The sequence below is a fragment of the Pempheris klunzingeri genome, chromosome 6 (assembly GCF_042242105.1).
Source record: "Pempheris klunzingeri isolate RE-2024b chromosome 6, fPemKlu1.hap1, whole genome shotgun sequence".
Taxonomy (NCBI): domain Eukaryota; kingdom Metazoa; phylum Chordata; class Actinopteri; order Acropomatiformes; family Pempheridae; genus Pempheris; species Pempheris klunzingeri.
Genome location: NC_092017.1, coordinates 21,775,996 through 21,799,755, shown reverse-complemented (window position 1 = coordinate 21,799,755; position 23,760 = coordinate 21,775,996). Strand labels below are relative to the sequence as shown.

General features: G+C 41.7%; 1 protein-coding gene across 6 annotated transcripts in view; it reads left to right on the top strand.

Annotated features, from left to right (window-relative positions):
* The window catches only part of dnajc6 (DnaJ (Hsp40) homolog, subfamily C, member 6), a 38,429-nt gene extending 15,427 nt beyond the window's left edge, over positions 1-23,002 (top strand). For 2 of the 6 annotated variants that reach the window (XM_070832390.1, XM_070832384.1), the window contains 17 exons: positions 4,270-4,319; positions 4,727-4,875; positions 6,351-6,473; positions 9,454-9,587; positions 10,356-10,550; positions 10,824-10,941; positions 11,529-11,608; positions 11,772-11,965; positions 14,332-14,703; positions 15,225-15,368; positions 16,189-16,290; positions 16,423-16,560; positions 16,652-16,984; positions 17,481-17,629; positions 18,076-18,252; positions 21,293-22,156; positions 22,187-23,002. In XM_070832390.1, coding sequence (XP_070688491.1) covers positions 4,270-4,319; positions 4,727-4,875; positions 6,351-6,473; positions 9,454-9,587; positions 10,356-10,550; positions 10,824-10,941; positions 11,529-11,608; positions 11,772-11,965; positions 14,332-14,703; positions 15,225-15,368; positions 16,189-16,290; positions 16,423-16,560; positions 16,652-16,984; positions 17,481-17,629; positions 18,076-18,252; positions 21,293-21,394 — 2,560 coding nt within the window. In that variant the 3' untranslated portion in view covers positions 21,395-22,156; positions 22,187-23,002. The remainder of the gene's footprint in view (positions 1-4,269; positions 4,320-4,726; positions 4,876-6,350; positions 6,474-9,453; positions 9,588-10,355; positions 10,551-10,823; positions 10,942-11,528; positions 11,609-11,771; positions 11,966-14,331; positions 14,704-15,224; positions 15,369-16,188; positions 16,291-16,422; positions 16,561-16,651; positions 16,985-17,480; positions 17,630-18,075; positions 18,253-21,292; positions 22,157-22,186) is intronic. The other 4 variants (XM_070832386.1, XM_070832389.1, XM_070832388.1 and 1 more) reach the window with 4 other exon arrangements.
* The last annotated feature ends 758 nt before the right edge of the window (positions 23,003-23,760 follow it).

Genomic DNA, 23,760 nt, shown 5'->3' with positions numbered 1-23,760 from the left:
CCCCCCCCCCCCCAGCACCCCCCTCAACCAGACACACATTCATCTCTGTCTCCATTCTGGTCAGTCTCTCTCACATTCACTGGTTTTCATCAGTCCTCTCTCACATATTATCATTTTTCATATACAAATCACAACACCAGGGTATCTCTTGGTCAATTAGGATAATTTAGGTAAAACAAGTCAAGGGAATTGTGACAAAATGAATCAGGATCTGGTGTTTGGGCAGAGGGAAGAGGGAAAAGATGTTAAATCGGGCCCTGGGGTCAGTGGGTTGCAGCGCAAACATTATCTGGACACTGCTTTTTTTTTTAGCTCTTATATTGTCATTCTGTTCTTCAACTTTCCACTATGAACAGATATTCTATAATAATGCTGTTCAATCAGAAAAAAGGCTGTAAAATAGAGAATTTTGGAGAGAGGCATTGAAGTAATGTAGACAAGCCAAATATAATATCCATCAGGATCTAACCCACTTACTCTGTATTTGTTTGAGTGTGTGTGTGTGTGTGTAATCTCTGGAGACTTGGTTTGAGCACCTCTCACTGATATAATCTGGCCTTAAATGGCTTTCATGCTCCTGATGTTTACTTTCCAGCAGAAAACATAAACAACAGGGACTGCTGGTGGTTGTGGGTATCTGCATGTGAATGTGTGTGTGTGTGTGTGTGTTTGTTGTCACTCTTCTGGCCTCACTAGGTTTGCAAGTACACAGCTATGCAGTGAGCTAAACATACTTCAAATAAGGGTTGAAGGCAGTAGTTGGACTTTGAGGTTTTTACTGAACGCAACTGTAAAACTGTGAGAATCAGTACGGACAGCAAATTTAATCATAGTGATTCAATTGGAAGAGATGAGATACCAAAGCAAGAGGAAGTTAGACCAAAGGTGTTGAAAAAAATGAAGTAGCACAGTAACAAGAGATTCACAAAGGTATAGGTTAACTGAAAAATCAGTTAAATCGTCCCTCAAGCACAACACAGCTGATCTAGTATATCAGCATCGAAAGGCTGGCTGTCTATATAAAATTAAAAGTTTAACACAACTTTACTTTCCATTGCTTTGTGCCGTCAAAACTTTTTTCACATCAAGCAAAGAGATGTTTATTACTTTTACACTTTCTTTTAATCGTTTTGTTTATGCCACATTGCTTAAATAATTAATAGAAATTATAGCCAGTACATTTGGAGATTTCTTCAGCTAAAAAAAAGGCCACTGTACCAATTTTCATGCATGTATTATTTCATTATTCAGAGGGGATGAGACTTCCATTTTCCATTCAGTGAAGTGGAACCAGGAGTATAAGTATATTAATAAGGAAAGTTTAATATGGTTAACTCTTGCCAGTGATTTACACTTGAGGGGTTTATTTATTTTCCTACAGGCTGCCATGTTTTTGTTCTGTGTTTTTGCAAATGAACTCCTCACTTGCAAAACAACCATTATTTTCACTTGCACATACATTTTAAAATGGTTGGATGAACGTTAATGTTGCCTGTGTAATCTTACGTCTGAGGGTTTTGCCACTGAACTCCTGGTATACAGACTATGGTTAAATTCTTCATTTTAAATATAGTTTAGTTTATAGTTCGTTGTATCCATCATTTACTGTCCATTACTTCCATTAAAAAAAGGGAAGAAAATACTGCAGTGCCCTTCTTTCCGATCTTCCACCCTCATTCATTTCTCAGTACCACACCTTGCAGTACATTTTAATTGCTGCAGTTCTAACCTCAAGAGGTCAGGGAGACTGCTCGTGTGCACACTCCATGGCTGTTAGCCATGACCATTTAAATCTGACACCTGACCTGCCTCTCTCCTCTAATAGCCAACTAGCTAATTCAGGAGAGAAGCAGGAAAAACAGATTCACACAGTGCTGGTGTCCTGTAGAAATCTCATCGCCACAGTTTTGGACAAGGTGAAATAATTATTTTTTGCAAGCCTCTCATTAAGTTTAAGAAAAGTATATCTGTATAGTGGCTTCAGTGGGAGCACACAGTCCACACATTCAGCTTTCATACCACTCAGTGAAACCTGCAGTCTGCAGTTTCACTCAGGGATAAATACACAGAATTGGATGTAAATAGAAACCTGAACTGTGGTCCAATTACTTCATTATCCGGGGCTTACAGACACAACAGGAGTCTCCTCCCACCTTTCTCTCCGATGGCTTTAACTCAAGTTGTTTGTCCGCCATGCCAAATGACAATTAAATCGTTTTTGGGACTTTCCGTGTACAATGCTGTAAGGAGGATCAATATATCCGAAAATGCGTTTATGTAGAACACTAGAGAAAATCTCAAGACACTCCAAGACTGCTCTCACTCGAAGCAGACTAGTTGAGTAGCACTGCATTACATAACCAGGTCTAGGATTGCATCAGGGCCATATGGCACTCATCCATGACCACACAGAGAGGACTGCCCCAGATCAGGCCTGCTTGGGGGATTTTCACAGTAGGCAACAACTCAACTCAATCTGATACACATTAGCCTACTAATGTGTTTTGCCTGATAATTGCACTACAGTGGGTAGTTGAGCTGTCTGCTGATTGCTGTTGGCTAAAAGCATTTTTTGTCAACTTGTCAAATTAACTCTCATTTTAGTATGATGAGACCGTATTTTTCTTATCCAAGATTACAGATGAAACAATATGAAAAAGTCTTATCACTGTCAGTATTATTGCAGTTATCAGTATTATCGTGTCCAAAAAAGTTGAAAATGTTCAAAAAGTACTGACACGCTGTGCAGTGGGTGAATAGATTCTGCAGACACACGACACACTGCAACAGAACAACGTGTAGTGTCTTCACAAGAGTAGGTACCACCGAAAGCTTCGCTCTACACCACTGACAAAGCTATTATCAAGTTAGACAGACAGATCATGACATTTTACCCTCTTTCCAAGTCATGCATCGAGTTAAAGTTAGCTTACTTCGCATTCGCCATAGTGGGTGTAGATCACAGAGATGAGTCATAAGATTCAAAGTGTGTCCCCTTTCACAGCGGCTTCCGTGTGTTCTGCAGACAGGGTGACCGTCTTTGCTAAAAGTTTCCCTCAGCTCTCCAATAAAAAACTAAATATGGCCACACTTCAGAGTGAAGGCTGAAAAACCTTGTTTTCACTGATGCTAAAAGAACCCATGTTACCTCCACGCCTGCATCTGTTGATTATTTTTACCTTGGTTGAGTATTAACTGCAAGTTTTTCAACCAGTGGTAATATAAACGCGGTTTTAAATCATGATTTTAATGATAATTAACATTTGAAACGACAATATGAACCATCAGGAATTTTATCGTGGATTATTGTGAAACTGGTAACTATTTCATCACCATCCAAAGAACATAATCTTGTCGAGCACAATTTGTTTTAAATTATTTAAGCTGTTTCAAGGTAGCTGCTCTTGATGTTTTTTTTAAATAGATATTATCATACATGTGTTTTCAGGTGCAGCTGACAAGAAAGAAGTCTGAAGTGTGGTTTGCATAATTGTCAGACTCGTATCAGGGATCTGTGAGAGAAAACCCAATTGATTGATTATTTAAAATACAAATCACTTTTGTGAGTCTGTAGTCCACTAAAACAAATCCCACTCCAACTCAAAACTGCTGCACTTGCTTCATAGTGTTTCATAAACCCTGTTCTCCATCGCTTCAATGCTTCAGCAGTAGTGGATTACTTGTATGTGTGTGTGTGCACTGCAGCTGCTCTCTGAGTTTAAAAAAAAAAAAAAAAACTCCATATGGAATAGATAAATTTGGCAGTGAAAGGCAATGATGCTCAATTGGAGAATTCACATATGGTGCTCCTTTGATCTGGAGCAGTCCAGCCTAAAAAACGTCACCACAGCCTGGCACATGGAAGCTTCTGCTCTAAAGCCTGTTGAGTCTCATTACTTGGGTATGCATGACATGCAGCCTGATGCGCCGACAGCAGCGCAGGAGGCTGGAGAGGTGGATCAACCTTCTGGGTGCTTCTCATGTATTGATCGGCTCTTTTTAATGATCTGATATTTTTCAAACACATGGCTTCTTTTGATGCCTCAGCGTCAATGCTTACATTTTCTGAAAGAAACGCGAGTGCCTGTTGTATCGAATGTAACAGTGTACCAGTAATACGACACATTTGGCAAATACTGAGCAAATTTCAAAGATTTGTCAGGGTGTCGGTGGACATTCTTTGTCTAGGTCATCTTTTCCTTGTAATCCTTTTCTCTTGTCTGATTGAATCATTGAAATAATCTCCAATGGTAACTGTCTTTGTCACAGGTACACCAAAGGGGAGCTGGACATTGCCTACATCACGTCACGGATCATAGGTAATGGATCATTTGGATGGATCATGTGTGAGCTGTGTGTATAGATGCACTTTAACATTGTCACCAGAAATAATAAGTCAAAGACATCTTTATGATCCACAATGTCCAGAACTGCCTTTAAAGCCCGTAAGGCGACATTAACATACATAGAAGCATAATCTCACCTTCACCCTCTGTCCTCCTCTTTCATTTTGAATTTGCTCATGGCTTCATATGAGTGTGGAACAGCAGTGTGCCCTTAAGAGAACAGTCAGCTGGATATTTGTCACCTGAGGGCCTTAACCCATAATGCTTTGTGTGCAACTGCTGATAGTCATGCTTGAATGTGGACCTGCTCTCCATATTTCCCCTGCACTGCATGATATTCTTCAAAACATCTGAACAGTGTTTGTTTTTTTTTTTTCCAGTGATGACCTATCCAGCGGAGTCAATGCAGATCGGTTACCAGAACCACGTAGAGGACATTCGCTCCTTCCTCGACAGTCGCCATGCCGACCACTATACTGTCTTCAATCTATCGCAGCGCAACTACCGCGGCGCCAAATTCTCCAACAGGGTGAGTGTGATACTGCATGAAGCCATTACATTACAACACTAGAGTAAGATACAAGGGCTTATTTAAAGTTTGCTGGCTATTTTCATTTGAATGCCAATGTTTTAAGTCGTGACTGTCAGTACATGTACTCATAAACTACACAGGCACCCAGAGTGAAGCCTCTTATTAGATTTTCCCTAACTGGACCCATCATAGCTCGCCACTCCTGCATTAAAGCTACAATTAGTATTTTTTGTTCACTGGGTAGTAAGTCATTGAGCTCGGAGTAACAAACCCGCAGACCCTGAATTACGCAGAGCTCTGCATTAAGCATCGTTCTTATTGCTTTGGTTTTATGTTCTTATGAAGCTGTGATAAAACTGCTGAATGCCACCAAACAGCAGACAGACAAAGTTAGCGACATAGTGGAGCATGTAGCAGCTAAACACGTTTTTATTATCAATTTCATAAGTCGTACATGGTTGATGTTGCAGCTCCAAATGAATGCCCATCAACCTAAAAGGTGATAATATATCATGTTGTGTTTATAGCTAGTCTCTGCTGCCCCTAGTTGGCTAAAATGCAGTTAATGCAGGTTTAATGTCTAATGCCTGCTGTCGACTGTCTGCACCAACCACTTGCTTACTGTAGCTCCCTTACATGAAGGTTTTTATTAGGGTGCTTGCTATGGTCACATATGGAGTTTTTAGTAAGACTCATTGGGGGGCAATTACACAGAACAGAGGTGCAAAAGAAAAAGGTGAAAGTGGCTGAGAGCTTCAAAGAGCTGCAGAGTTATATTACAGAGTACTTTTATTTGATTATCAAATGAGTTTTAATTGAGACACACATCATCTCAACTCATGACTGCACAACTTAAAACTCAGGGTGTTTAAGGCATTACTGCTTCTACTACTCAGTGTTCAGTGAGATGATTAGCATAGCATTAGCCTTCCATGCTTTAAAGATACACTAACCACTTTATTATAGAGCCTCAATTAACTCTTTTTTTTTTTTTTGTAGAGGAACTGGTCACCAGTCCAACTGTCCTAGCTGAAATGCCATTAAAGATTGTAATTTTAAATGGGATCTCTATAGATAAAAGACAAGCCAAACGCCGGCAGAACCATCCCAGAAAGCTGAGGAGTCAAGCTGTGGAGTTAACGTGGCCTAGATGGCCCCCTGTCTGCTTGTGGAAGTTGCTGTATCTCTAGCAAGTGACTCATCATGGCAGCTGGTGTTGTGTTGCTCTGCTGCTGCAGCGCTGTTGCTAACTCACACCTCTCCTTTCCCCCCCCCTGCCCCCACTTTGTCTTTATTTATGGATTTCAAACTCTTCCTCCGTTTCTTCACCTTTCTACCGCCCTCCTCTCTCCCCTGTCTCTCCTCGTTGCTCCCCTCATTTGCCCTCTCTGCCCTCTTCTCTGCTATTTTTCCTGTTTCTGTCTTCTTCATTCTTCCTCCCGCTCTTATTTCTTGTGCCAACACCCTTCCAGGTTTCGGAGTGCAATTGGCCTTCTCGCCAGGCTCCCAGCCTTCACAACTTGTTTGCCGTGTGTAAGAACATGCACAATTGGCTCAAACAGAATCCCAAGAATGTGTGTGTCATCACCTGCTCGGTAAGAGGATGCCCATGAATTATGCTTTCATCATATTCATGCTGATCTTCTATTTATTTTTCATTGATTGTCTGGATTTGTGCTGATTAATGTACTGCCAAGTTACCAAAACAATTTGGATTTATAGGCAGCTCATGTAAATTTACACTACTAATGTTGTGCATTGCCACGTGTCCTTGTTTGAGGAGGCACTATTTTGATTGTCCCACAATATCATGTTTTTGGAGTTGATCCTAATTGTCCTATGACCCAGTTTTGAGTCCCTGCACAGCGCTTTGCCACATATGGAGTAACTGAAATGTAATCAGAGTCCCTCTGTGTCCCCTCTAATGTATTTCCTTGCATAATGATTCATTTCAGGCGGATTTTATTGCCAATACAGATGATTTGTCAGCCTGGTTGTTGCTTTACATAATGTGCTTTTGAGAAACTTTGAGAAGGTCCTGAGCATAGACTATATGAGAAGTGAACATCACTATTGTGACACTGGTGGACTAACGCTTTGAAGCCTCGAGTTTGGCATTTTCATCTTGATTTTGGAGCCAGAAGGCATCTGATTAGTAAGGTTTAGACCAGGGGTGTCCAGACTTTTACAGAAAAATATACAAAGGGCTGGGCCACTCACTAGAAGTGAGCTACAGGCCTACTGTATTGCAAACTTTAATCCACTAGAGGTGATGTATATCGCCTCACCTCTAGTGGATTAAAGTTGGCAAAATCAATCAAATGTAGGTAAATTCTGCTTGATAACTGAATATGATTCAAGAAAAAAAAAAACAGCCTTTCCATTAGTGGGCTTTCATTTAGTAGTTGTGGTACAAGCTGGTCTTTGCCTTGTAGGCTCTTGTTCAGGTGATCAGTGAGATCCACTAAAAATGCCAACCAGAGAGGGTCACTGAGCTCATGAAGAGTCCTTCTCTCTTCAAAACTGGTCCATTTCTGATCTCAGGGAATAAAACCGCTGCAGCACAGAGCCACGATTTAGCCAGCGCCCCCCCCCCCCCCCCCCAGCACCAACATCAGCACCAGAGAGGGAAGCTTGAAATAGTCTGTGCTAGAGAACTGGTGCTCGAATTAACAGTCTTACCTTCACTTTCTTGCCCCTCGGCGGACACCGTAGATTCCTTTGCGCTCCCAGCTGGAGTCCCATCCGTCGTACCTCCACTCATCTCGTCCCATTTAACTCCGATCATGCCAACTGCATCTGGCACAGCTTCAAAAAAACATCCTCACCCGTCGTTTAGACTGCTAACATCAAGCAGCTCCTCTGTAATGCAAAAGTGATCGTTATTAGCTGTGCTCTCATCGCACACCGTGTCTGAAACTTTCTACACTCACCTGCTTTCTTACATTTCCTTAATTCTGCCATGTTGGGTCACCTGTAGCACATTTCTTCTTCTATTACTCATTTTATAGCGAAGCTGCCTCGTTCAAGACCGTTACTCCCCCTAGTGGTGAGACTAAGAAGTACAACACAATCCATGTGTGGGCCGTATTACAATACATTTTTACAATTTCCTGCGGGCCAATGAAAATTGGACCACGGGGCCGTAGTTTGGACACCCCTGGTTTAGGCATAACCCTTCTCTGATTTGAAAAAATACTTTTCAGACCTGGACGCTATGTCTCTATGTCTTTAATACAGTCTGCGCTGCTGAGCCTAAAAATTTCAAAAAATTATATCTTTTGAGAACATTTAACATAACTGTCAACCTTTTGTTTTTCTCCTATATAAGGAAAAACTAATTCTGCAAAGTGATCTTCCCATTATTCACAAAATCTTCTTCCAGGCTACAATACCACAGAGACAAGGACTCTTAACAAAAGGAGACAAACTCCACTTTTAGCTTCTTTCACACTTCTCTCTTCTTCTCCTCTCACTGTTGTCAACCCCTCATGTTGGTCTTTTTCAATTTCAAATACACTAAAACACAGTTTGGAGTCTGTCAGAACTGCTCTCATTGTTTCGGTTGATCAGTTCTGTCACTTTCTCTACTTTCTATTGTTGCTTAGCAGTTAGTGTTATTATTGTAAAGAGAATTGAGTGCCTCTGACAAAGTAGAGGAAAAGAGCATGTTAGTCCTGCATGTTGGCTTTGGAGTTTAGAGTGTGGACGTGAGTCATGTTTTAGTATTTTGGACATAAAATTGGAATGGCTAGTTGGATAAATGGGCACTCCTCTGTAGGTGTCTGTCTTTGGTAAGATATATTACAATTATATAGGTAGATAAAGAAGTTCTCATCCAAAATACATATATTTTGCTTGACAAAGACCAGTTTGGAAAACTCAACAAAGTTTCTTCAGCAACCAGTTGCACTTTTAGTACATCAATGATAATGTCAGGCATGCTTGAACCACAGCTAAAACCCTTGAATACTTTGCATTACAACAGTTTTGCAGTACAATGATTACTAAAGTATTTGGTGAAACCGGCCTTTCTGTCTGTTCCAATTCAGGGACAGCAATACTGTACACTGGCATGTGGTAGAGCATGTTATTGCCAAGTCGCTGTGGTTCGACTGTGGCTTGGCAAATTACTCCATCTTGCATAACCTCCACCAAACGGTTTCTCTCTGAAAACTGTTTTCTCTGCTTCAGATCACAAGAATGTTTTTGTCCTCCTGTGACCTGAAATGAACTCAGAGTTCATTTATAACAGTGATGCATTCAAGGAACAAAAATCTCTGCTACTGTTTTATATTGTGTTGGCCTGTATAGTAAGTTAAGAATCTCTTGGCCATTTTAACAGTTCATCTAAGAGTTGCAGTGCAGCATTACAGCAAGCATTCAGTGTTCAGTGGCTTCAGCTGTACATGTTCACACTTGAGACTGTCATCGCTACAATGATAAATGTTGTAAATTAAGGCGGTGCAGCAGCAGCAGACAAGACATGAAAGTATATTAGTGAAGCTTTAAAATACAATTATTGCCCAGCATTTCATTAAGTGTCTCAGTCTCTCCTTCGTTGTGTGTTTTTAGGATGGTCGTGCTCCCTCGGGTGTTTTGGTTTGTGCCATGTTCTGCTTCTGCCACCTCTTCAACAACCCGATTCCTGCCATGCAGCTGCTCAGCGCCAAGAGACCAGGTTCTGGCCTCTGGCCCTCACACCACAGGTTTGCATCCCTGTGTGTGTGTGTGTGTGTGTGTGTGCATGCATACAGAGAATGAGGAAAAAAAAGAGGGGAAGTGAGAGAGAAAGAAAGGATCGGAAAGTGGCACCTACAGATGTTACATGATAGATAGTTTACATGTATACAGACAGGTGTTTTATAAGTTTAAAGATTGCTTTTCATTTGGACTGGATATTTTCCAGGTATGGAGAGAAAAAAAAAACACATTCACATCATCAGCCTGCTCCACCATTAGCCATGCTGATTCTGCTATCTGCCTCTTTAGAAGGCAAAGCAGTTTTTAGATTCTGTCATAATAAAATCTTTTCAAGCCATTTGCCGTTGGTGATAGATTAATCATCATAGGTGAAAAACATGCGTAAGCCAAATTGTTTTCTCAGCTTGAGCATGAATCTTAGGCTGCAGAGCTGGCAGACCCCAAGGATTTTATTACCGTGCCAGCCAGTAGCTGTAATACTTAGCAGTCCATGATGGAGCAAAGTCTCCCTCATGAGTCAGAGTATTAGTGCAAGTTGACTGAGATTTAATGGAAATGGTGGCAATAACACAATTCTGGACATTACTCAAAGTCCTTAAATTAACTTGTCTGCACTTATCACTGTGTTTTACCTTCTAATTGCGTATAACACTTGTCAGTTTGTGACCAGCCGATGATAAATACCACCAAAAACACAACTTACATGTGAACATAACACACAGCGAAAAATTAAAACGGGATAAAAAAGACAATCTTGTGTTTTCTCGCTCAAGGTACATAGGCTATGTGTGTAGTATGGTATCAGAGAAGCCCAGTCTACCCCACTCCAAGCCCTTGGTGATCAAGGCTCTCACCATGAGTCCGGTCCCCTGCTTCAATAAGCAGCGAAGCGGCTGTCGGCCCTTCTGCGACGTCCTCATCGGAGAGACAAAGATCTTCACCACAGCACAGGAGTACGAGAGGATGAGGTACGGACGTAAAACTGATTCTCAAATAAGTTGCCGACTAACATTTTCATGCTATTGAACTGATTATGTGATATTGTTAAAGTAACATCAGCGAACATACACGTGTCGTGCCTTAACATTCAGCCCAGCACATCGGGAAATGCAGAGCAATATCTTACTTGAATTGTGCGAGCCACAAATAGAAATCAAGATCTTATGTACTATATATTATAATTGCTGCTCCATTTATTCTTTCCTCCATGTTTGTCCCCCCTGCACACTCTGCATGTCCAGAGAGCACAGGGTCCAGGAGGGTAAGGTAGTTTTCCCTCTGGGTGTGAGTGTGCAAGGAGACGTCGTTGTTTCAGTCTACCACATGAGGTCAACTATTGGAGGGCGTCTGCAGGCCAAGGTAAACTTCAACAGCTGAGCATGTGTGTGTGTGTGTGTGTGTGTGTGTGTGTACCCATAATATCAGATGACAAAAACACACAGAGCTATTAGTCAAAACACAGGCTCAGGATGTGGCCAAACACAAAACACACAAATTGTCAGGAGGAAAGAAGAAACAAGTAGTGCTTCTTTTTTTAACAAGTCTTTTTCTCATCTTGTCTTTTTACTGTGCGTTCTGATAAATTGGTAAAGGTGTCTGCACCCCAGCATTTCCTGTGTTGCTTAAAATTGTATTGTAACCGTGCATGCTACTGCAGCTTTTAGAGTAGGTCAAAGCTTCAAAAATCTAACTGGCCTTTATAGGAGGCAGCTTATGTAATAAAGTTTAAGCAATAAAGTTATTTTTAAACCCAATCCTTAGGAAGTTGTTAAGGGTGGCAAAGCGACATGCAGTTTCTCTTGAACATCACAAAGTCCAACAGAACGCTGTGCTTACATTTAGGATAGTTACGCAGCAGGAGACTACAGGACACTATTGATGCAATATGGTAATGATGCGCTAAAATATCATATGGTCCAAACTTATATTTGTTCTGCTGCTGTTAGGTATCCAACACCCAGATCCTCCAGATCCAGTTCCACACCGGCTTCATTGCTCCTGGTTCCACCATGTTAAAGTTTAACAAGTAAAGAAATTTCTTCTATTTTATCTCTTGTATACCAGAAAATAACTGATTCAGTGGCTTGTCTAAAATCTGGATTTTCAGAGAGACATACTTTAAAAAACACTTCCAGTGTGTTTCTTCCTACATACATTTTCTTTTTCATACGTCTTATTTTTCCTCTCAGACCAGAGCTGGATGCATGCGACTCTCCTGAGAAGTATCCCCAGCTCTTCCACCTGATACTGGATGTGGAGGTGGAGGGGGTGGACAAGCAAAAAGATCTGACGCCGCCGTGGGAGCAGTTTCCCTGTAAAGACCTCAGCCCCAACGTGCTCTTCTCCTGCCACCAGGAACATCAGGACGCGCTGGCTATTGCTGGTACTGTGGGCACGGGTACACTGGGGACAAACACAGGCTAAAGGGGGCTGCACGCATGTGTAATCCATAACAAACTGTAAACTGTCGAGGTGGGAAGCTCTAACTTTATCTTACAGTTTGTGATCCATTCAACTTTTTTTTTTCTCTTTCATCAGCTTTTCTTAAAAGCTCAGTTAGTGTTTTTTCTGTCCTTTGCTAAATAAGTATCCGCTCCCATACTGGCTACTACACACAAGTGATTATATTCTCAGTATTAAAGGACAACACCTCTGATGACTTTGACGCTGGAGCGCAGCCAAACATTGGTTGGGAGCTGTAGTTGTTGAAAGGCAACTGTTCAATCTTTGTTTAAGTGTCACATTTTAGGCAGCAGTAGTTAAGTAGTTAAAATAAAAGCCCTGAATCAAGATTCGGCTCGCAACCATAATGAGAGGATATAAAACTAAGAGGAAATAAAGCAAGTGGAACACCAGCGAACTAGCTCACAAGCTAGCTAGCTAGCTAGCTATTAGCAAAGCACCTTCATTTTGGAGCTGTTTTGTAGCTGGAAATGAAAATGAGTGTAGAATTACAATTATATCGTCTTTTCTTGATTTACTGAGTAGACTTTCCCAACATGAATGTCGTGCAAATTGAAAATGGTTAATAGTTGTTTAGCTGCTCTTTAACAGCTAACTATTTAGCCTATTCAACCAAAAGTAACCCCAAACCAAAATACTAACCTTAAGCTCGTTTAACAAAAAGTGACGAATAGACTAAATTACCTGTAAAACAAGTCTAAGTATAGAAACAAATGAATAGTGCACACAAACACACACTCACAGATTCACTATGCATGCACACCCTCACACACACATTTCTATGCACAAATGTGTGAGATGGTCATTGGTGGAAGTATTCAGTATATAATAATATAATAATAGTAATAATAATAAGAAGAAGAATAATAGTGTATTCAGTCTCTTAAGTAGCAATACCATAGTATGAAAATATGAAATGTTGTTGATGTGGAGCTATTTTGAACGACCTCATATATTGCTGGGTATTTTATATCTATAATAATGCATAACTTTTAACTGATCGTATAATTCTTATGCAAAAAAGTAATTGAACTGATTAGTAATTATAGCTGCAAAATAAACATAGTTTAGTAAAAACAATTACAATTTTACCCTCTGAAATGTAGTGGAGTAGATGTATAAAGTAGCATGAAATGAATATACTCAAGTAAAGCACAAGTACAGTGCTTGAGTAAATGTACTTGGTTGCTTTCCACCATTGAAGATGGTGCACGACTGCAACAGATCCCTGATAATTTAGGGTAGGATAATGCAGTACACATTCACATACATTCACATGCAGACACTCGAACAAACTAATGAACTAACTCTCATTTTTGTCCCTGCAAGATGAGATGGAGGGATTGGATCTGGAGGGTAAGACAGTAGAGGAGACCACAGATCTGTTAGAGCAACTGTCCAGTACAGTGATATGTTAGTTTACCAGGGTTTGGTTCAATTCAATCATACTGTCCCCCAAAACGTACGAGACCAATGACTCTTTTGACGAGCAAATATTCTTTTATTGGAAAATCACTTTCCATTTATGACCTGTATTGATTGAATTGAAAGAGACCCTATCCTTGTTATGCAGTGATATATCATTTTGGTAGACGATTTTAGTCGTTAACACCAATCATCTGGGGAGCTGAATAAAACACCAGTGCAAGAAATTCCCCAAACACACGGCCCCTAATTTATTACAAGACCAGTGTAATTTTCCCTGTATTAAGGGAAGTATTTTTGTGGAGTCTTTGTGAATATGTTGAAAAAACAGATAATCCCAGTGATATTAGCTAAAGGAAGCAAAGTGCAGCTATAAGTGGTACAAATTAAAAATGCTCTACCAAGGTGAAATATTGCTCTGAGTCAATACTAGCCGAGGTTCATCCCATCCCTAATGTAAAAGCAGACTATATATTTTACTGATAGGATTCTTCTAAATAAAGATGTATTGTGTTGTTTTAGAAATGATCTCTACCAATTAGCTAAAAGCAGCTATCAGTGGCAAAGTGTGCAGCATAGTGTATTATAGCACACAGTATCAGGAGAATAGCTTGTGCTTGTAGCAGAGATGACCTACGTAGTTGCTCATTATTCCCTACTTCGCTGTTGTCCTTTCTTCTCTTAACCCACTCTGTATTTCTGTTTGCTTTACCCCAATTAATCTCCTGCTTTTTTATTTCTTCCACTCTCTGCTTTGTCCACTTTGCATGCATCTGTCTCATTTGGTAATTCACTACATTTTCCCTTTTTCTTTTTGTTTCTCTACCTCTTCCCTTTTATTTCTGTCCCACCCTCCTGCAGAGCCAAGCCGGCCCCACACAGGTCCAGATGGTCGGGGCCACGGCGAGGAGAGCGAACCCTCGGACGATGAGATGCTCTCTCTCTCCAGCCAGCGGAGCAACGCCACCACAGCCCCCCAGAAACCCGACCCCCCCGCTCCGGCGCCTGCCGCCCGGGCACCCACTGAGGAAGTGGATCTTCTTGGCCTTGATGGGGAGGAGATCAGCCGTCCTTCATCTAAGCCCCTGTCCGCTGCAGGCGCAACCACTGACCTCCTAGGGGACTTGTTTGGGGCCCCACCCCAGCCAACCAGTACGCCGTCATCCGCCCAGTCCACACCACATAGAGTAGTCCCAAGCACTGCCTCGCCATGTCCCTCTCCTGCACCACCAGGTGAGATTCCTAGTTTGAAACTACTTTTGATTTGAAGCACAACCCGAAATGTGATATTGCACAAAGTATGTTCAGATTGCTTGATACACATTTAGGGTGTCATTAGATTTCTAAGGATAAAAGTTCATAAACTTAGAAATAATAGCTGGAAAGTCATCTTACTAGCTTTTTCTTGCACTCTCAACCACACTTCACATATTTCCTCAGAGGAATATCATTTTGGATATTTAACAGTACTTTCTAGAACAAATAAAGGTATATTGTGCCATAAAAATGCTTGACAATAACATCTTATGGTGAAGTAGTTTTAATTGCGGCATATGGAAAACTAGTTAGGATTACTCGAAACCATGCTATACAAAGAAACCCAGTGCTACTGCACATTCTGTAATGCAAAAGTAAAGAAAATGAAATGAAACAACTTTTATTTTAGCTCTACGTTAGCTTCAGTTCGCGGTTTGGTCATGTCATTTTTATAGAGTAAAGACAGTAACAGTGCTGGGTGTGTTTGTTTCCCTCAGCGTTTGATCCCTTTGGGACGGGTCCCATGCCTAAACCTCAGGACATGATGGGTTCATTCCTTGGACCAGGTAATGTGGGGCAGCCAGACCCCTTCCTGCATGCTGCTCGCTCTCCATCACCCACCCTGCAGCCTTCAAGCTTGGGTAAGGCATGCTCCTGCTACTCTTCTGCACACACACTCAGCATTTTGGATGTAATAAAACCATTTAACGAGTGCGGGGGTAAGGCATTTTATACAGTATCTGCAAGTGTGCTGCCACACGTTAATACATAACCATGCTTTGTGATTGTCTCTTGGCATCAACTCGGATTAAAAGTGGCATCAAACCACGTTTCATTTATTTGGTTTTTTTTTTCCGAGATTCTGTGTTTTTTGTATCTTTTCTCCTTTTTCTTAGCTTTGCTCTACTTACTGCTTGCTCACACACTTGCTTTGCAAGAGATATTTTTTTTATGTTGCTGCTGTTTGTTTGGTAGTGAGTGGGTTTGCATGGTGTATGCGTTGTATTTGCTGCTTGTCTGATTAGTATTCCATAGATGTCGGACAGGCTTGATATGTCTCCCACAGCACGAATCATCCCCATCAACAGTTTCAGTCTGAACTCTTCCTAAAGCCAGTGTTTTAACTTCAAGTATAGCAGGGCATTTAATATATATTGCTGGCCTGAACTCAACCCGAACTTGCAGTAATGTGTGTGAAAACAGGTCTAAATCAGGCCTGGACCCAACAGTCTTGATGGATTCATAGCTCTTTCAGCTATTACAAATAACTTGTATATGATCTCATTTTATTCAAGGAAATATCAACAGTCAAGAACTAACAAGGAAATCCTTTTAGACATTCAACAGCCGCCTAGTAACGACAAAATGCTCCAATTATTTTTCTGGCTGTGTGGGTTCATGCTGCTTAGTTTCCATTCATTGTGTGCTCGGCCTGTGACAAACCTTTATGTGCTTGAATAGGCAGGAGTTCCCCTGTTCCACCCACCACCCCAACCGTCAACATTCAGCAGCAAAATGCCATGGGAGGATGGGACTGGAACAGACCAGCTACCACAAGTACAGGTACAAAGCAGCAACCCAACTGCACACTCACTGCCATCAATTCAAACATCACTGAACATCAGTGGAAGCTAGTGGAGCTGAATGCTAAAGTCCAAAAGAACTCAGGGCATTGTTGTTTGTTGATTCATCCAGTAGGAGGCTTTGGTATGGGCAGTCGGTCGGCCACTACTAGCCCCACAGGCTCGGTCCACAGCACCCCCACCCACCAAACCAAGCCAAACACCCTGGACCCGTTCGCTGACATAGGCAACCTCGGGGGAAGCTTTGGAGGTCAGTCACTGGAAACTATCTGAAGTAAATGAACTGAGTCTTTGCCATTTTCACCACCATCTCTCATGATGTCCGTCCTTTCTTTTCACAGGTTCTGGCTTCTCCAGCAAACCTACCACTCCTACAGGAACTACCCCTTCCTTCCCTCCCATGGGCTCCCCATCACGACCCCCTCCATCTCCCCAGCATGGAGAAGGGTGGCAGCCCCACACAGGAGCCAGCTTCCCCACGTGGCAGCCGGGTGCTGGAAGCGGTGGAGGATGGCAACACCAAGGACAGGGCCCTGCCGCGCAGCCAAAGCCCAGCCCCAGCCACACCTCCATGCCTCACACATCGCCCCAGAACCGACCCAACTACAACGTCAGCTTCTCTGCAATGGGAGGGGGCTCGCCCAGTGCGGGGGCCAAACCACAGGCTGCTATGGGTGAGCAGGAGTTGTGTATTGTGTCGGTTATGATGCAGTTGTTGTGGTGAGGTGGTTGTTAAATTCTCGTAGGCATGACATATTTTATGTCGTAATTTGTGATAACAAACTGGATGAAGCTTGTTTTTACCTTGATATGTTTAATCCTATTTGTTAATTTAACCCTGAATTTAAAACGGGGCTTCCAATTAGCTTCAGCTTGATGCTTGTTATTATTATTATCATTATCTGTTGCATTACTCTTCTCTACATAACAATGTTTATCTGTATTGGCTCTAATAAATAAAGTAACAACTCATTTATATTTATCTAGGAGAGAGAGCAGAGAGGGGGTTGCAATGACACATTTTAATACGTCAGCATTTTGATGCTGCAGGCACAATGAATGAATGGATCTGTCACTCAGTCACAGTACATTGCATCTAGGAAGGTAAGAGGCTGAGTATTGTTAAAGAGCAGCATGTTTTCTCTCTTTGTTTGTATCTCTCTCTGCCAGGTTCTAAGCCCAAGGCCTCGGATGCCAACTTTGATGACCTGCTGTGCGGTCAGGGCTTTGCAGGGACCAAAGAGAAGAAAGGGCCCAGGACTATAGCAGAGATGAGGAAGGAGGAGATGGCCAAAGAGATGGACCCTGAGAAACTAAAGGCAGGGCTTTTTTTTCTGATGTTGAGTCTGATCTGTGCAGTAATGGAAATAAGGAGTAGTTTGTTGTTTTTCATGCTGTTGAAGAAACACTATGAGGTTCCACGACTCTTGCATCACTACATCTGAGGAGAATTACAGCTTGACTTCAGTTGACAGGGTTGTCAGCTGTTTATCCAGTGTAGCACAATGGAATCAATTGAGTTATTTTCAAAAGTAGGATAGTATGCTCAAAAGCCCTTGGCTGTTAAAGCCTTTTGTTTATTTCGGAATTAATGGAGCGACCGATTTAGGTCTCCCATGACCGAACTTTGGTTCCTCTAATTACGCCTTTTAAAACATTTCACCAGTGCCAAAATTACTGGAAGCATTTCTGCTAATTATTGTTCCAAATCTGGTCATCACTGGCTAATGACTCCCCTTCTATCCCTCTTCTGTTTGTGCCCCAGATTCTGGACTGGATCGAGGGGAAGGAGCGTAACATCCGTGCTCTGCTGTCCACCATGCATACTGTGCTGTGGGAGGGAGAGACGCGCTGGAAGCCTGTGGGCATGGCTGACCTGGTTACTCCAGATCAGGTCAAGAAGGTCTACCGCAAAGCAGTCCTGGTCGTCCACCCAGATAAGGTGAGACAGATAATAACTGGTGGTGGACTACATAATGATAATAATAATGACACTGACATTGGCTTTATATCCTCATTGTTTTACATATACAACAGCACTGGTGCCAACAGTTAATAACTGCTATCACCCAATTTTTCCACTTTTGAAATGACACCAAATAAGGAACAATTTCATGCTGTATGTGTTACGTGGGCTATGCATCACTTTTGTTTGCCAAAAACTCAAAGACGAAGACAAAAATGTGAATAAGAGATTCTATCTCTTTTATGAACAAACTGTTAAAGAACTGCAATTACAGATGAGGTAGTGTGGCGCAAAAATTCTGATTTGAGAATGTTCTTTTGAAATTTGTTTTGCGTACCAAAACGTTCTCTGTTTCACATAAATAACAAAATACAGCATTTAATCAGACAACAAACACATATTACATCAGACATTATGAATAAGTGGCTTCAGTGCAATCATCATTGTCTTTAGTCCACACAGGAACACTGAGGCCAGTTTGACAGATTGAGGAACGAAAGAGTTCTGCAGTCTATAGATATATAAAACAAATGTATTTATGTTTTACAGCCATGATCTCTGATACCCCAAACAGAAATAAAGTGGTAGACCTCTGAAACACATCATCAGTTCACAATCATGTTTATAAAATTCAAATAAAGTATCAAGCTCGAAGCACAAAGTGACTGACTGTGTGTTATGAAGCACATTGTTACCGTTTCATTACAACCTAAGAGGGTGTTTTTGTACTTAACTAATATTGAACAGGAACTTTTTCACACATGATGTAAACAAAGACAGTGAAAGAATGAAAGCGACCAAAAAAATAATCGCTTCAACAAAGCGGTAACTCAGTGATCCAAAATTAGTTCTGAGCAAATCAAATAAAGAGCTACTATCCTGGTGAACAGCCTTAGCAGTGTCATGAAGGTGATTAACTATGTCACCAATTGTAGCATTATACTCAGGCACATAGGTACAACATTCAGAACCAATAACAGCACAGGTTCCTCCTTGGGCTGCTAAAAGAAAATCCAAAGCTGCTCTGTTTTGTAAAGCCAGAAGTCTGACGGAGGCGAGCTCGCTCGACAGAAGCATGAGAGCCTTACCAGTTACATTAGCTATAACTTCTATAGCATGAGACAGATCGGCAATTTGATCTAACGCAGACATAACTCCGTAAAAAGGAACAATGGTACCAAGCACATTCTTGAAATATGATTGGTGATGAGTCCCAAAGATATCTGAAACTCCCCGTCGCGCTCGTTTACGGAGAGGTTTCTGGGGCAGAGACTGGGCCACTCTCATAGCCGGTATGATGTATGCCAAGCCACAGCGTCCTTTGTAATTCACAGGAAGATAGGGGTATGCAAGGTTTCCACACACCCAGTACATTCCTACCGGAGAGGAGATGGAGCAGCTGGCCGTGCGGTGAGCCAGAGCACTTAGGTGAGCCTGGCCTGCTGTTTCCAAACAGCGCCGAGGTGTAGAATCCTCAGATTTAAACTGACTATTGATTGCTCTTGGGTCCCATTTGAATGTACGAAGGCAGTCAGATTGTCCTACAGGTGTCTGTCCGTTATTCTGGAGACACCAAGGGAACGGCTGAGGAATGAGCTGTATGGGAACCGGTTTGGGCGTTTTGAGACACCTGTAGCAGTTTGAGTGTCCTCTAAAACAGTTAAGTGGTCTCATTTTGAGGACCCTGCCACATACAGGGTGAGAATAAGACCGAGACACGTGAATATGCATCAGGTGGCACGTGTCACAGTCAGATGCAGGTAAGGCCATCAGAGGTAAACCTTCTCCAGCTGTGTAGGGCATTAGGCCACACACATAACAGCTAGAATTAGGGCGTATGTAGCTGGCAACTTGCCTCGCCATAGTCAGAAATATATTCATACCGTCTACTCTTTCGTCTGTCCCTTTCATGACCTGTGAAGCTCCCACGGTGGACTTCATCAAGATCAAAAAAAGGAGATGTAGGATCAGGGGCATTCTTGCAATTGGAGTGATGGCGCTGAAACCTGGCTCGGAATCTATACAATTAAACTCTGGTGCAGACGTGCTTGCTTCATGTGGAGCGCGTCTCCAGGCTCTGGCTGAACATCATCAGGAACGTGGAAGGCAGCTTGAACCTGTGAAATGAGTACAGTGAACCGAAAATGACTAACAGCAGCACAGCACAGCAAAAAACGTCTTTCCTTGCTGTCCTCGCAAATGCCAAGCAAAGAGAAAAGCCTGAAAAAGCCTGTCCTTACCTGTGGTTTCACTCATCTGAGCATTCGCGTTATGGCTCTGAGATCTGTTGTGAGATGCTGGCAGGTAGACATCACCAGCATGCAAGCATGCAGTAAAAATGCAAGACTTCTCACCCCTCTGTTCACTCGCTCTTTTATCAGAACAGGAGCACAGGCACAACCCAAAATATACACAATCACGGGTCTAGTGAGTGAATCATGAAATCAGTACCCACAGATCAATCATCTCAAGACGGCAGGATTTCAATCGTCCCAACAGGGCAGACTCAGAGGCAACATTATGTCACACATGATTCAGCTGCACAATCCTCCAAAAACATGAGCACAGTTATGGAGGACAGCAAAAGGCACATAAGGACACATAAAAGCTGCCTCATCTGGACAGATGGACACAGCAGCATACACACACACATGTATAGCACAGCAAACATAACACACACAAAGATGCATGCAAAAGTGTTGGTTATTGTTAAGACAGGAAATGTAGAACATAGAATCAGTCGTCGGTAGCTTCACAATAAAAGACGAAAGCGGGACACAAAATATATTGTGCATGTGTGTATGTCAGTTTGTTTCTGTTTTGACTGCGGCCGTGGAGTAAATCCACATATGGCTTGAAATTGCTTGTTTCGGCTTTAAGAATGTCTGGCCCCAGTCCAGTCAAAGCAGGTGGCCTACTTTGCATCTCTCATTTGAATATGGCCAGAAATGCAACATGTTTTAAGGTGATTTTCCTGCGGGTTTAACCGTATGTTGTTTCCCGTCTTCCCTCACAGGCGACAGGACAGCCCTATGAACAATATGCCAAGATGATTTTCATGGAACTAAATGACGCCTGGTCAGAATTTGAAAGCCAAGGACAAAAACCCCTCTACTGAATGAAAAGTGAGCGTGGAGAAGATGCCCCAGCTGATTCTGTCATCTAATCCTAAAAATGTTTCACCACCTCTGGTTGACATCCTTCAGCTGCACCCTACAACATCTGCCTTTATACCTATGCTTTGACCCGTACCTCTCTTCTCACCTCACACACAGGACAGAGAACATCCAGCTGATCTGCCAAGACGGCAAAACACTATAGAACTGCAGTGCCCAGACTAACAGTGTCACTGAACAAATGACTTTCTGTAGCTCAAATGTACCTACCTACTGTATGTATGTAGTGCGACATTGTCCTTCCTTGTTGAGTGTCCTACGCCCTGAACCAGCCCACCAATCAAAGCAGACGTCACCGGGATGTCTAGAAAAACAGAGAAATGCTTGATTCACAGGAGACAGATGCAAAGAGGACAAGAGACGATGGGCACACAAGATAAGAGAAAAACACATCAGGGGGTAAACTGAACAAGGAATTCACAGACTGCTCTAAATAAGGAATTTGGAGAGCCAAATAGTCTGTAAAGCACAGAGAGCATTTAACATCTATCAAGCCATTTACCCACAAAATATTCTGTTTGGGAAATTGGTTTTGCTTTGTACTTTTGTGTGGATCCGTGATCACTTCTGTCATATCAAATCTAAAGCTTTTCATGCGAATGAATGTGAAATGTTCCTGGTAATACAACAAAGAACAACAGCGTCAACTTACTATACTGTATGTTCGTCACTGATTGAAGTGAAATTAAGCTGAAGCCAAACCTGTTTCCCATCCAAAATAGGCTGTTTGGAAGCACAAATTAATTAAAAATGAAAGCAAACTGTGGCTGCTGTTTTGATAGTAACCCTGATTACAGGATGGCTTCCTTCTCCATTAGCCTTAAAATGTTGTCTACTGGGGATAATTGAAAATGAAAAGCTAAACTGAATCGAAAAAATGCAGGTGTCTACAATAAAAACACAGGTCAGAGGGCTGGTACAGTTTCAATCCTTGATATATGATTTATTCACGAGGCAGACTAATAAACAGATGTTGGAGTGTAGGAGAATGATTTATCATTGGTGGGAAATAATCAAGCCTTGTGTGTTTCCATGTTTGCAGGGTACTGGGGACTGTGTACTGTATTTTAGGATTAGCACATGTACAGTTCCTTACATGAAGCACCCCGAGGCCTCATGCGTACTCACTCATACAGTATCATGCATTTTTGCAAGGGAGCTCTGAAAGCACAAACTGATAACTCTACTCGGTGCAGCTTTGAAGGAAAAACCATTGTTATTTATTTATTAGTTTGTTTAGTTCATCTTCATTTTGTTGTTTTGTGTGTCAGACCTGCTGCGTTCTGGTTTAAATGAACTTCAGCTAATGTATGTAAAGGACATGTTTGGGATTTTTGGGCCAATATGTTTAACTCATCTACTGGCTGACAAGCTAGCAAATAATATTAATTTATAAGTCGCAGTTTTTGTGTGTGTGGCCTTTTATAGATTGCAATATCTGTTTCCAAACTGCATCTAGTTACTGTATCTCACTGCTTCATATCCTGCTCGCATCTGCTGTCATGACAACAGGTCTGTCAAACCACTGATTTGCAGCGATTGCAACATTTTTTAAATTACTTTATGTAATTTGTTTACGTTTGTGAGACACTTCTGTCACACCTCGGACACTTTTATTTATAATTATCATGCAGCTTTTGGTCCGGATGAGATTCATATCAGCTGTAAGGTACGACACACACACCTATCAAAGCATCGGTCTTCTTCTAACAGTTGAATCCAGTTCAATCCATATCGTTTCACTAATATGCTGACTGACATGATTGTTCCTCTGTATGATGGAAGTTGACTTTTGACATTGTCTCCTTGTGTAGAAGTATTTCATTATCCTGGAATAAAGTGGGCCAGTGATAAACATATGCAAAAAAAAAAAAATGTATTTGCTTATTAGCCATTGGAAACTGAAGCAGATCTCAATTTCTTTTTAGGGGTTTGAGGTTTTAACAGGAAACTAATATGATCCTAATAACACCGTCACCTTCCAGCTTTGTGTTGCTGACAGAGCTATACTGTAAAACTCAGTTGAGCTGCCATCAGTTCAAATGTGTTTAAAATCTGTTTGAACACGTGCAAATTGAGCAGAATATTTGCCTTCACATGTTCATGAGAGTTAAGTTCTTTATATCGTTACTGTTTTCATGCTCTCTCTCTTTTGGAGATTCAGAGGAAGGATTAGATCATTCTTGTTTTATTTAATCCTTGTCTCCAGTCTTAATCCTTTTGTCCCTGTGTTGGACTTTTGGATTTGAGATTGTTCATCTCCGTTGAACACGTTGACTGAATACTGATGAGTGAAAAAAAAGAGTGT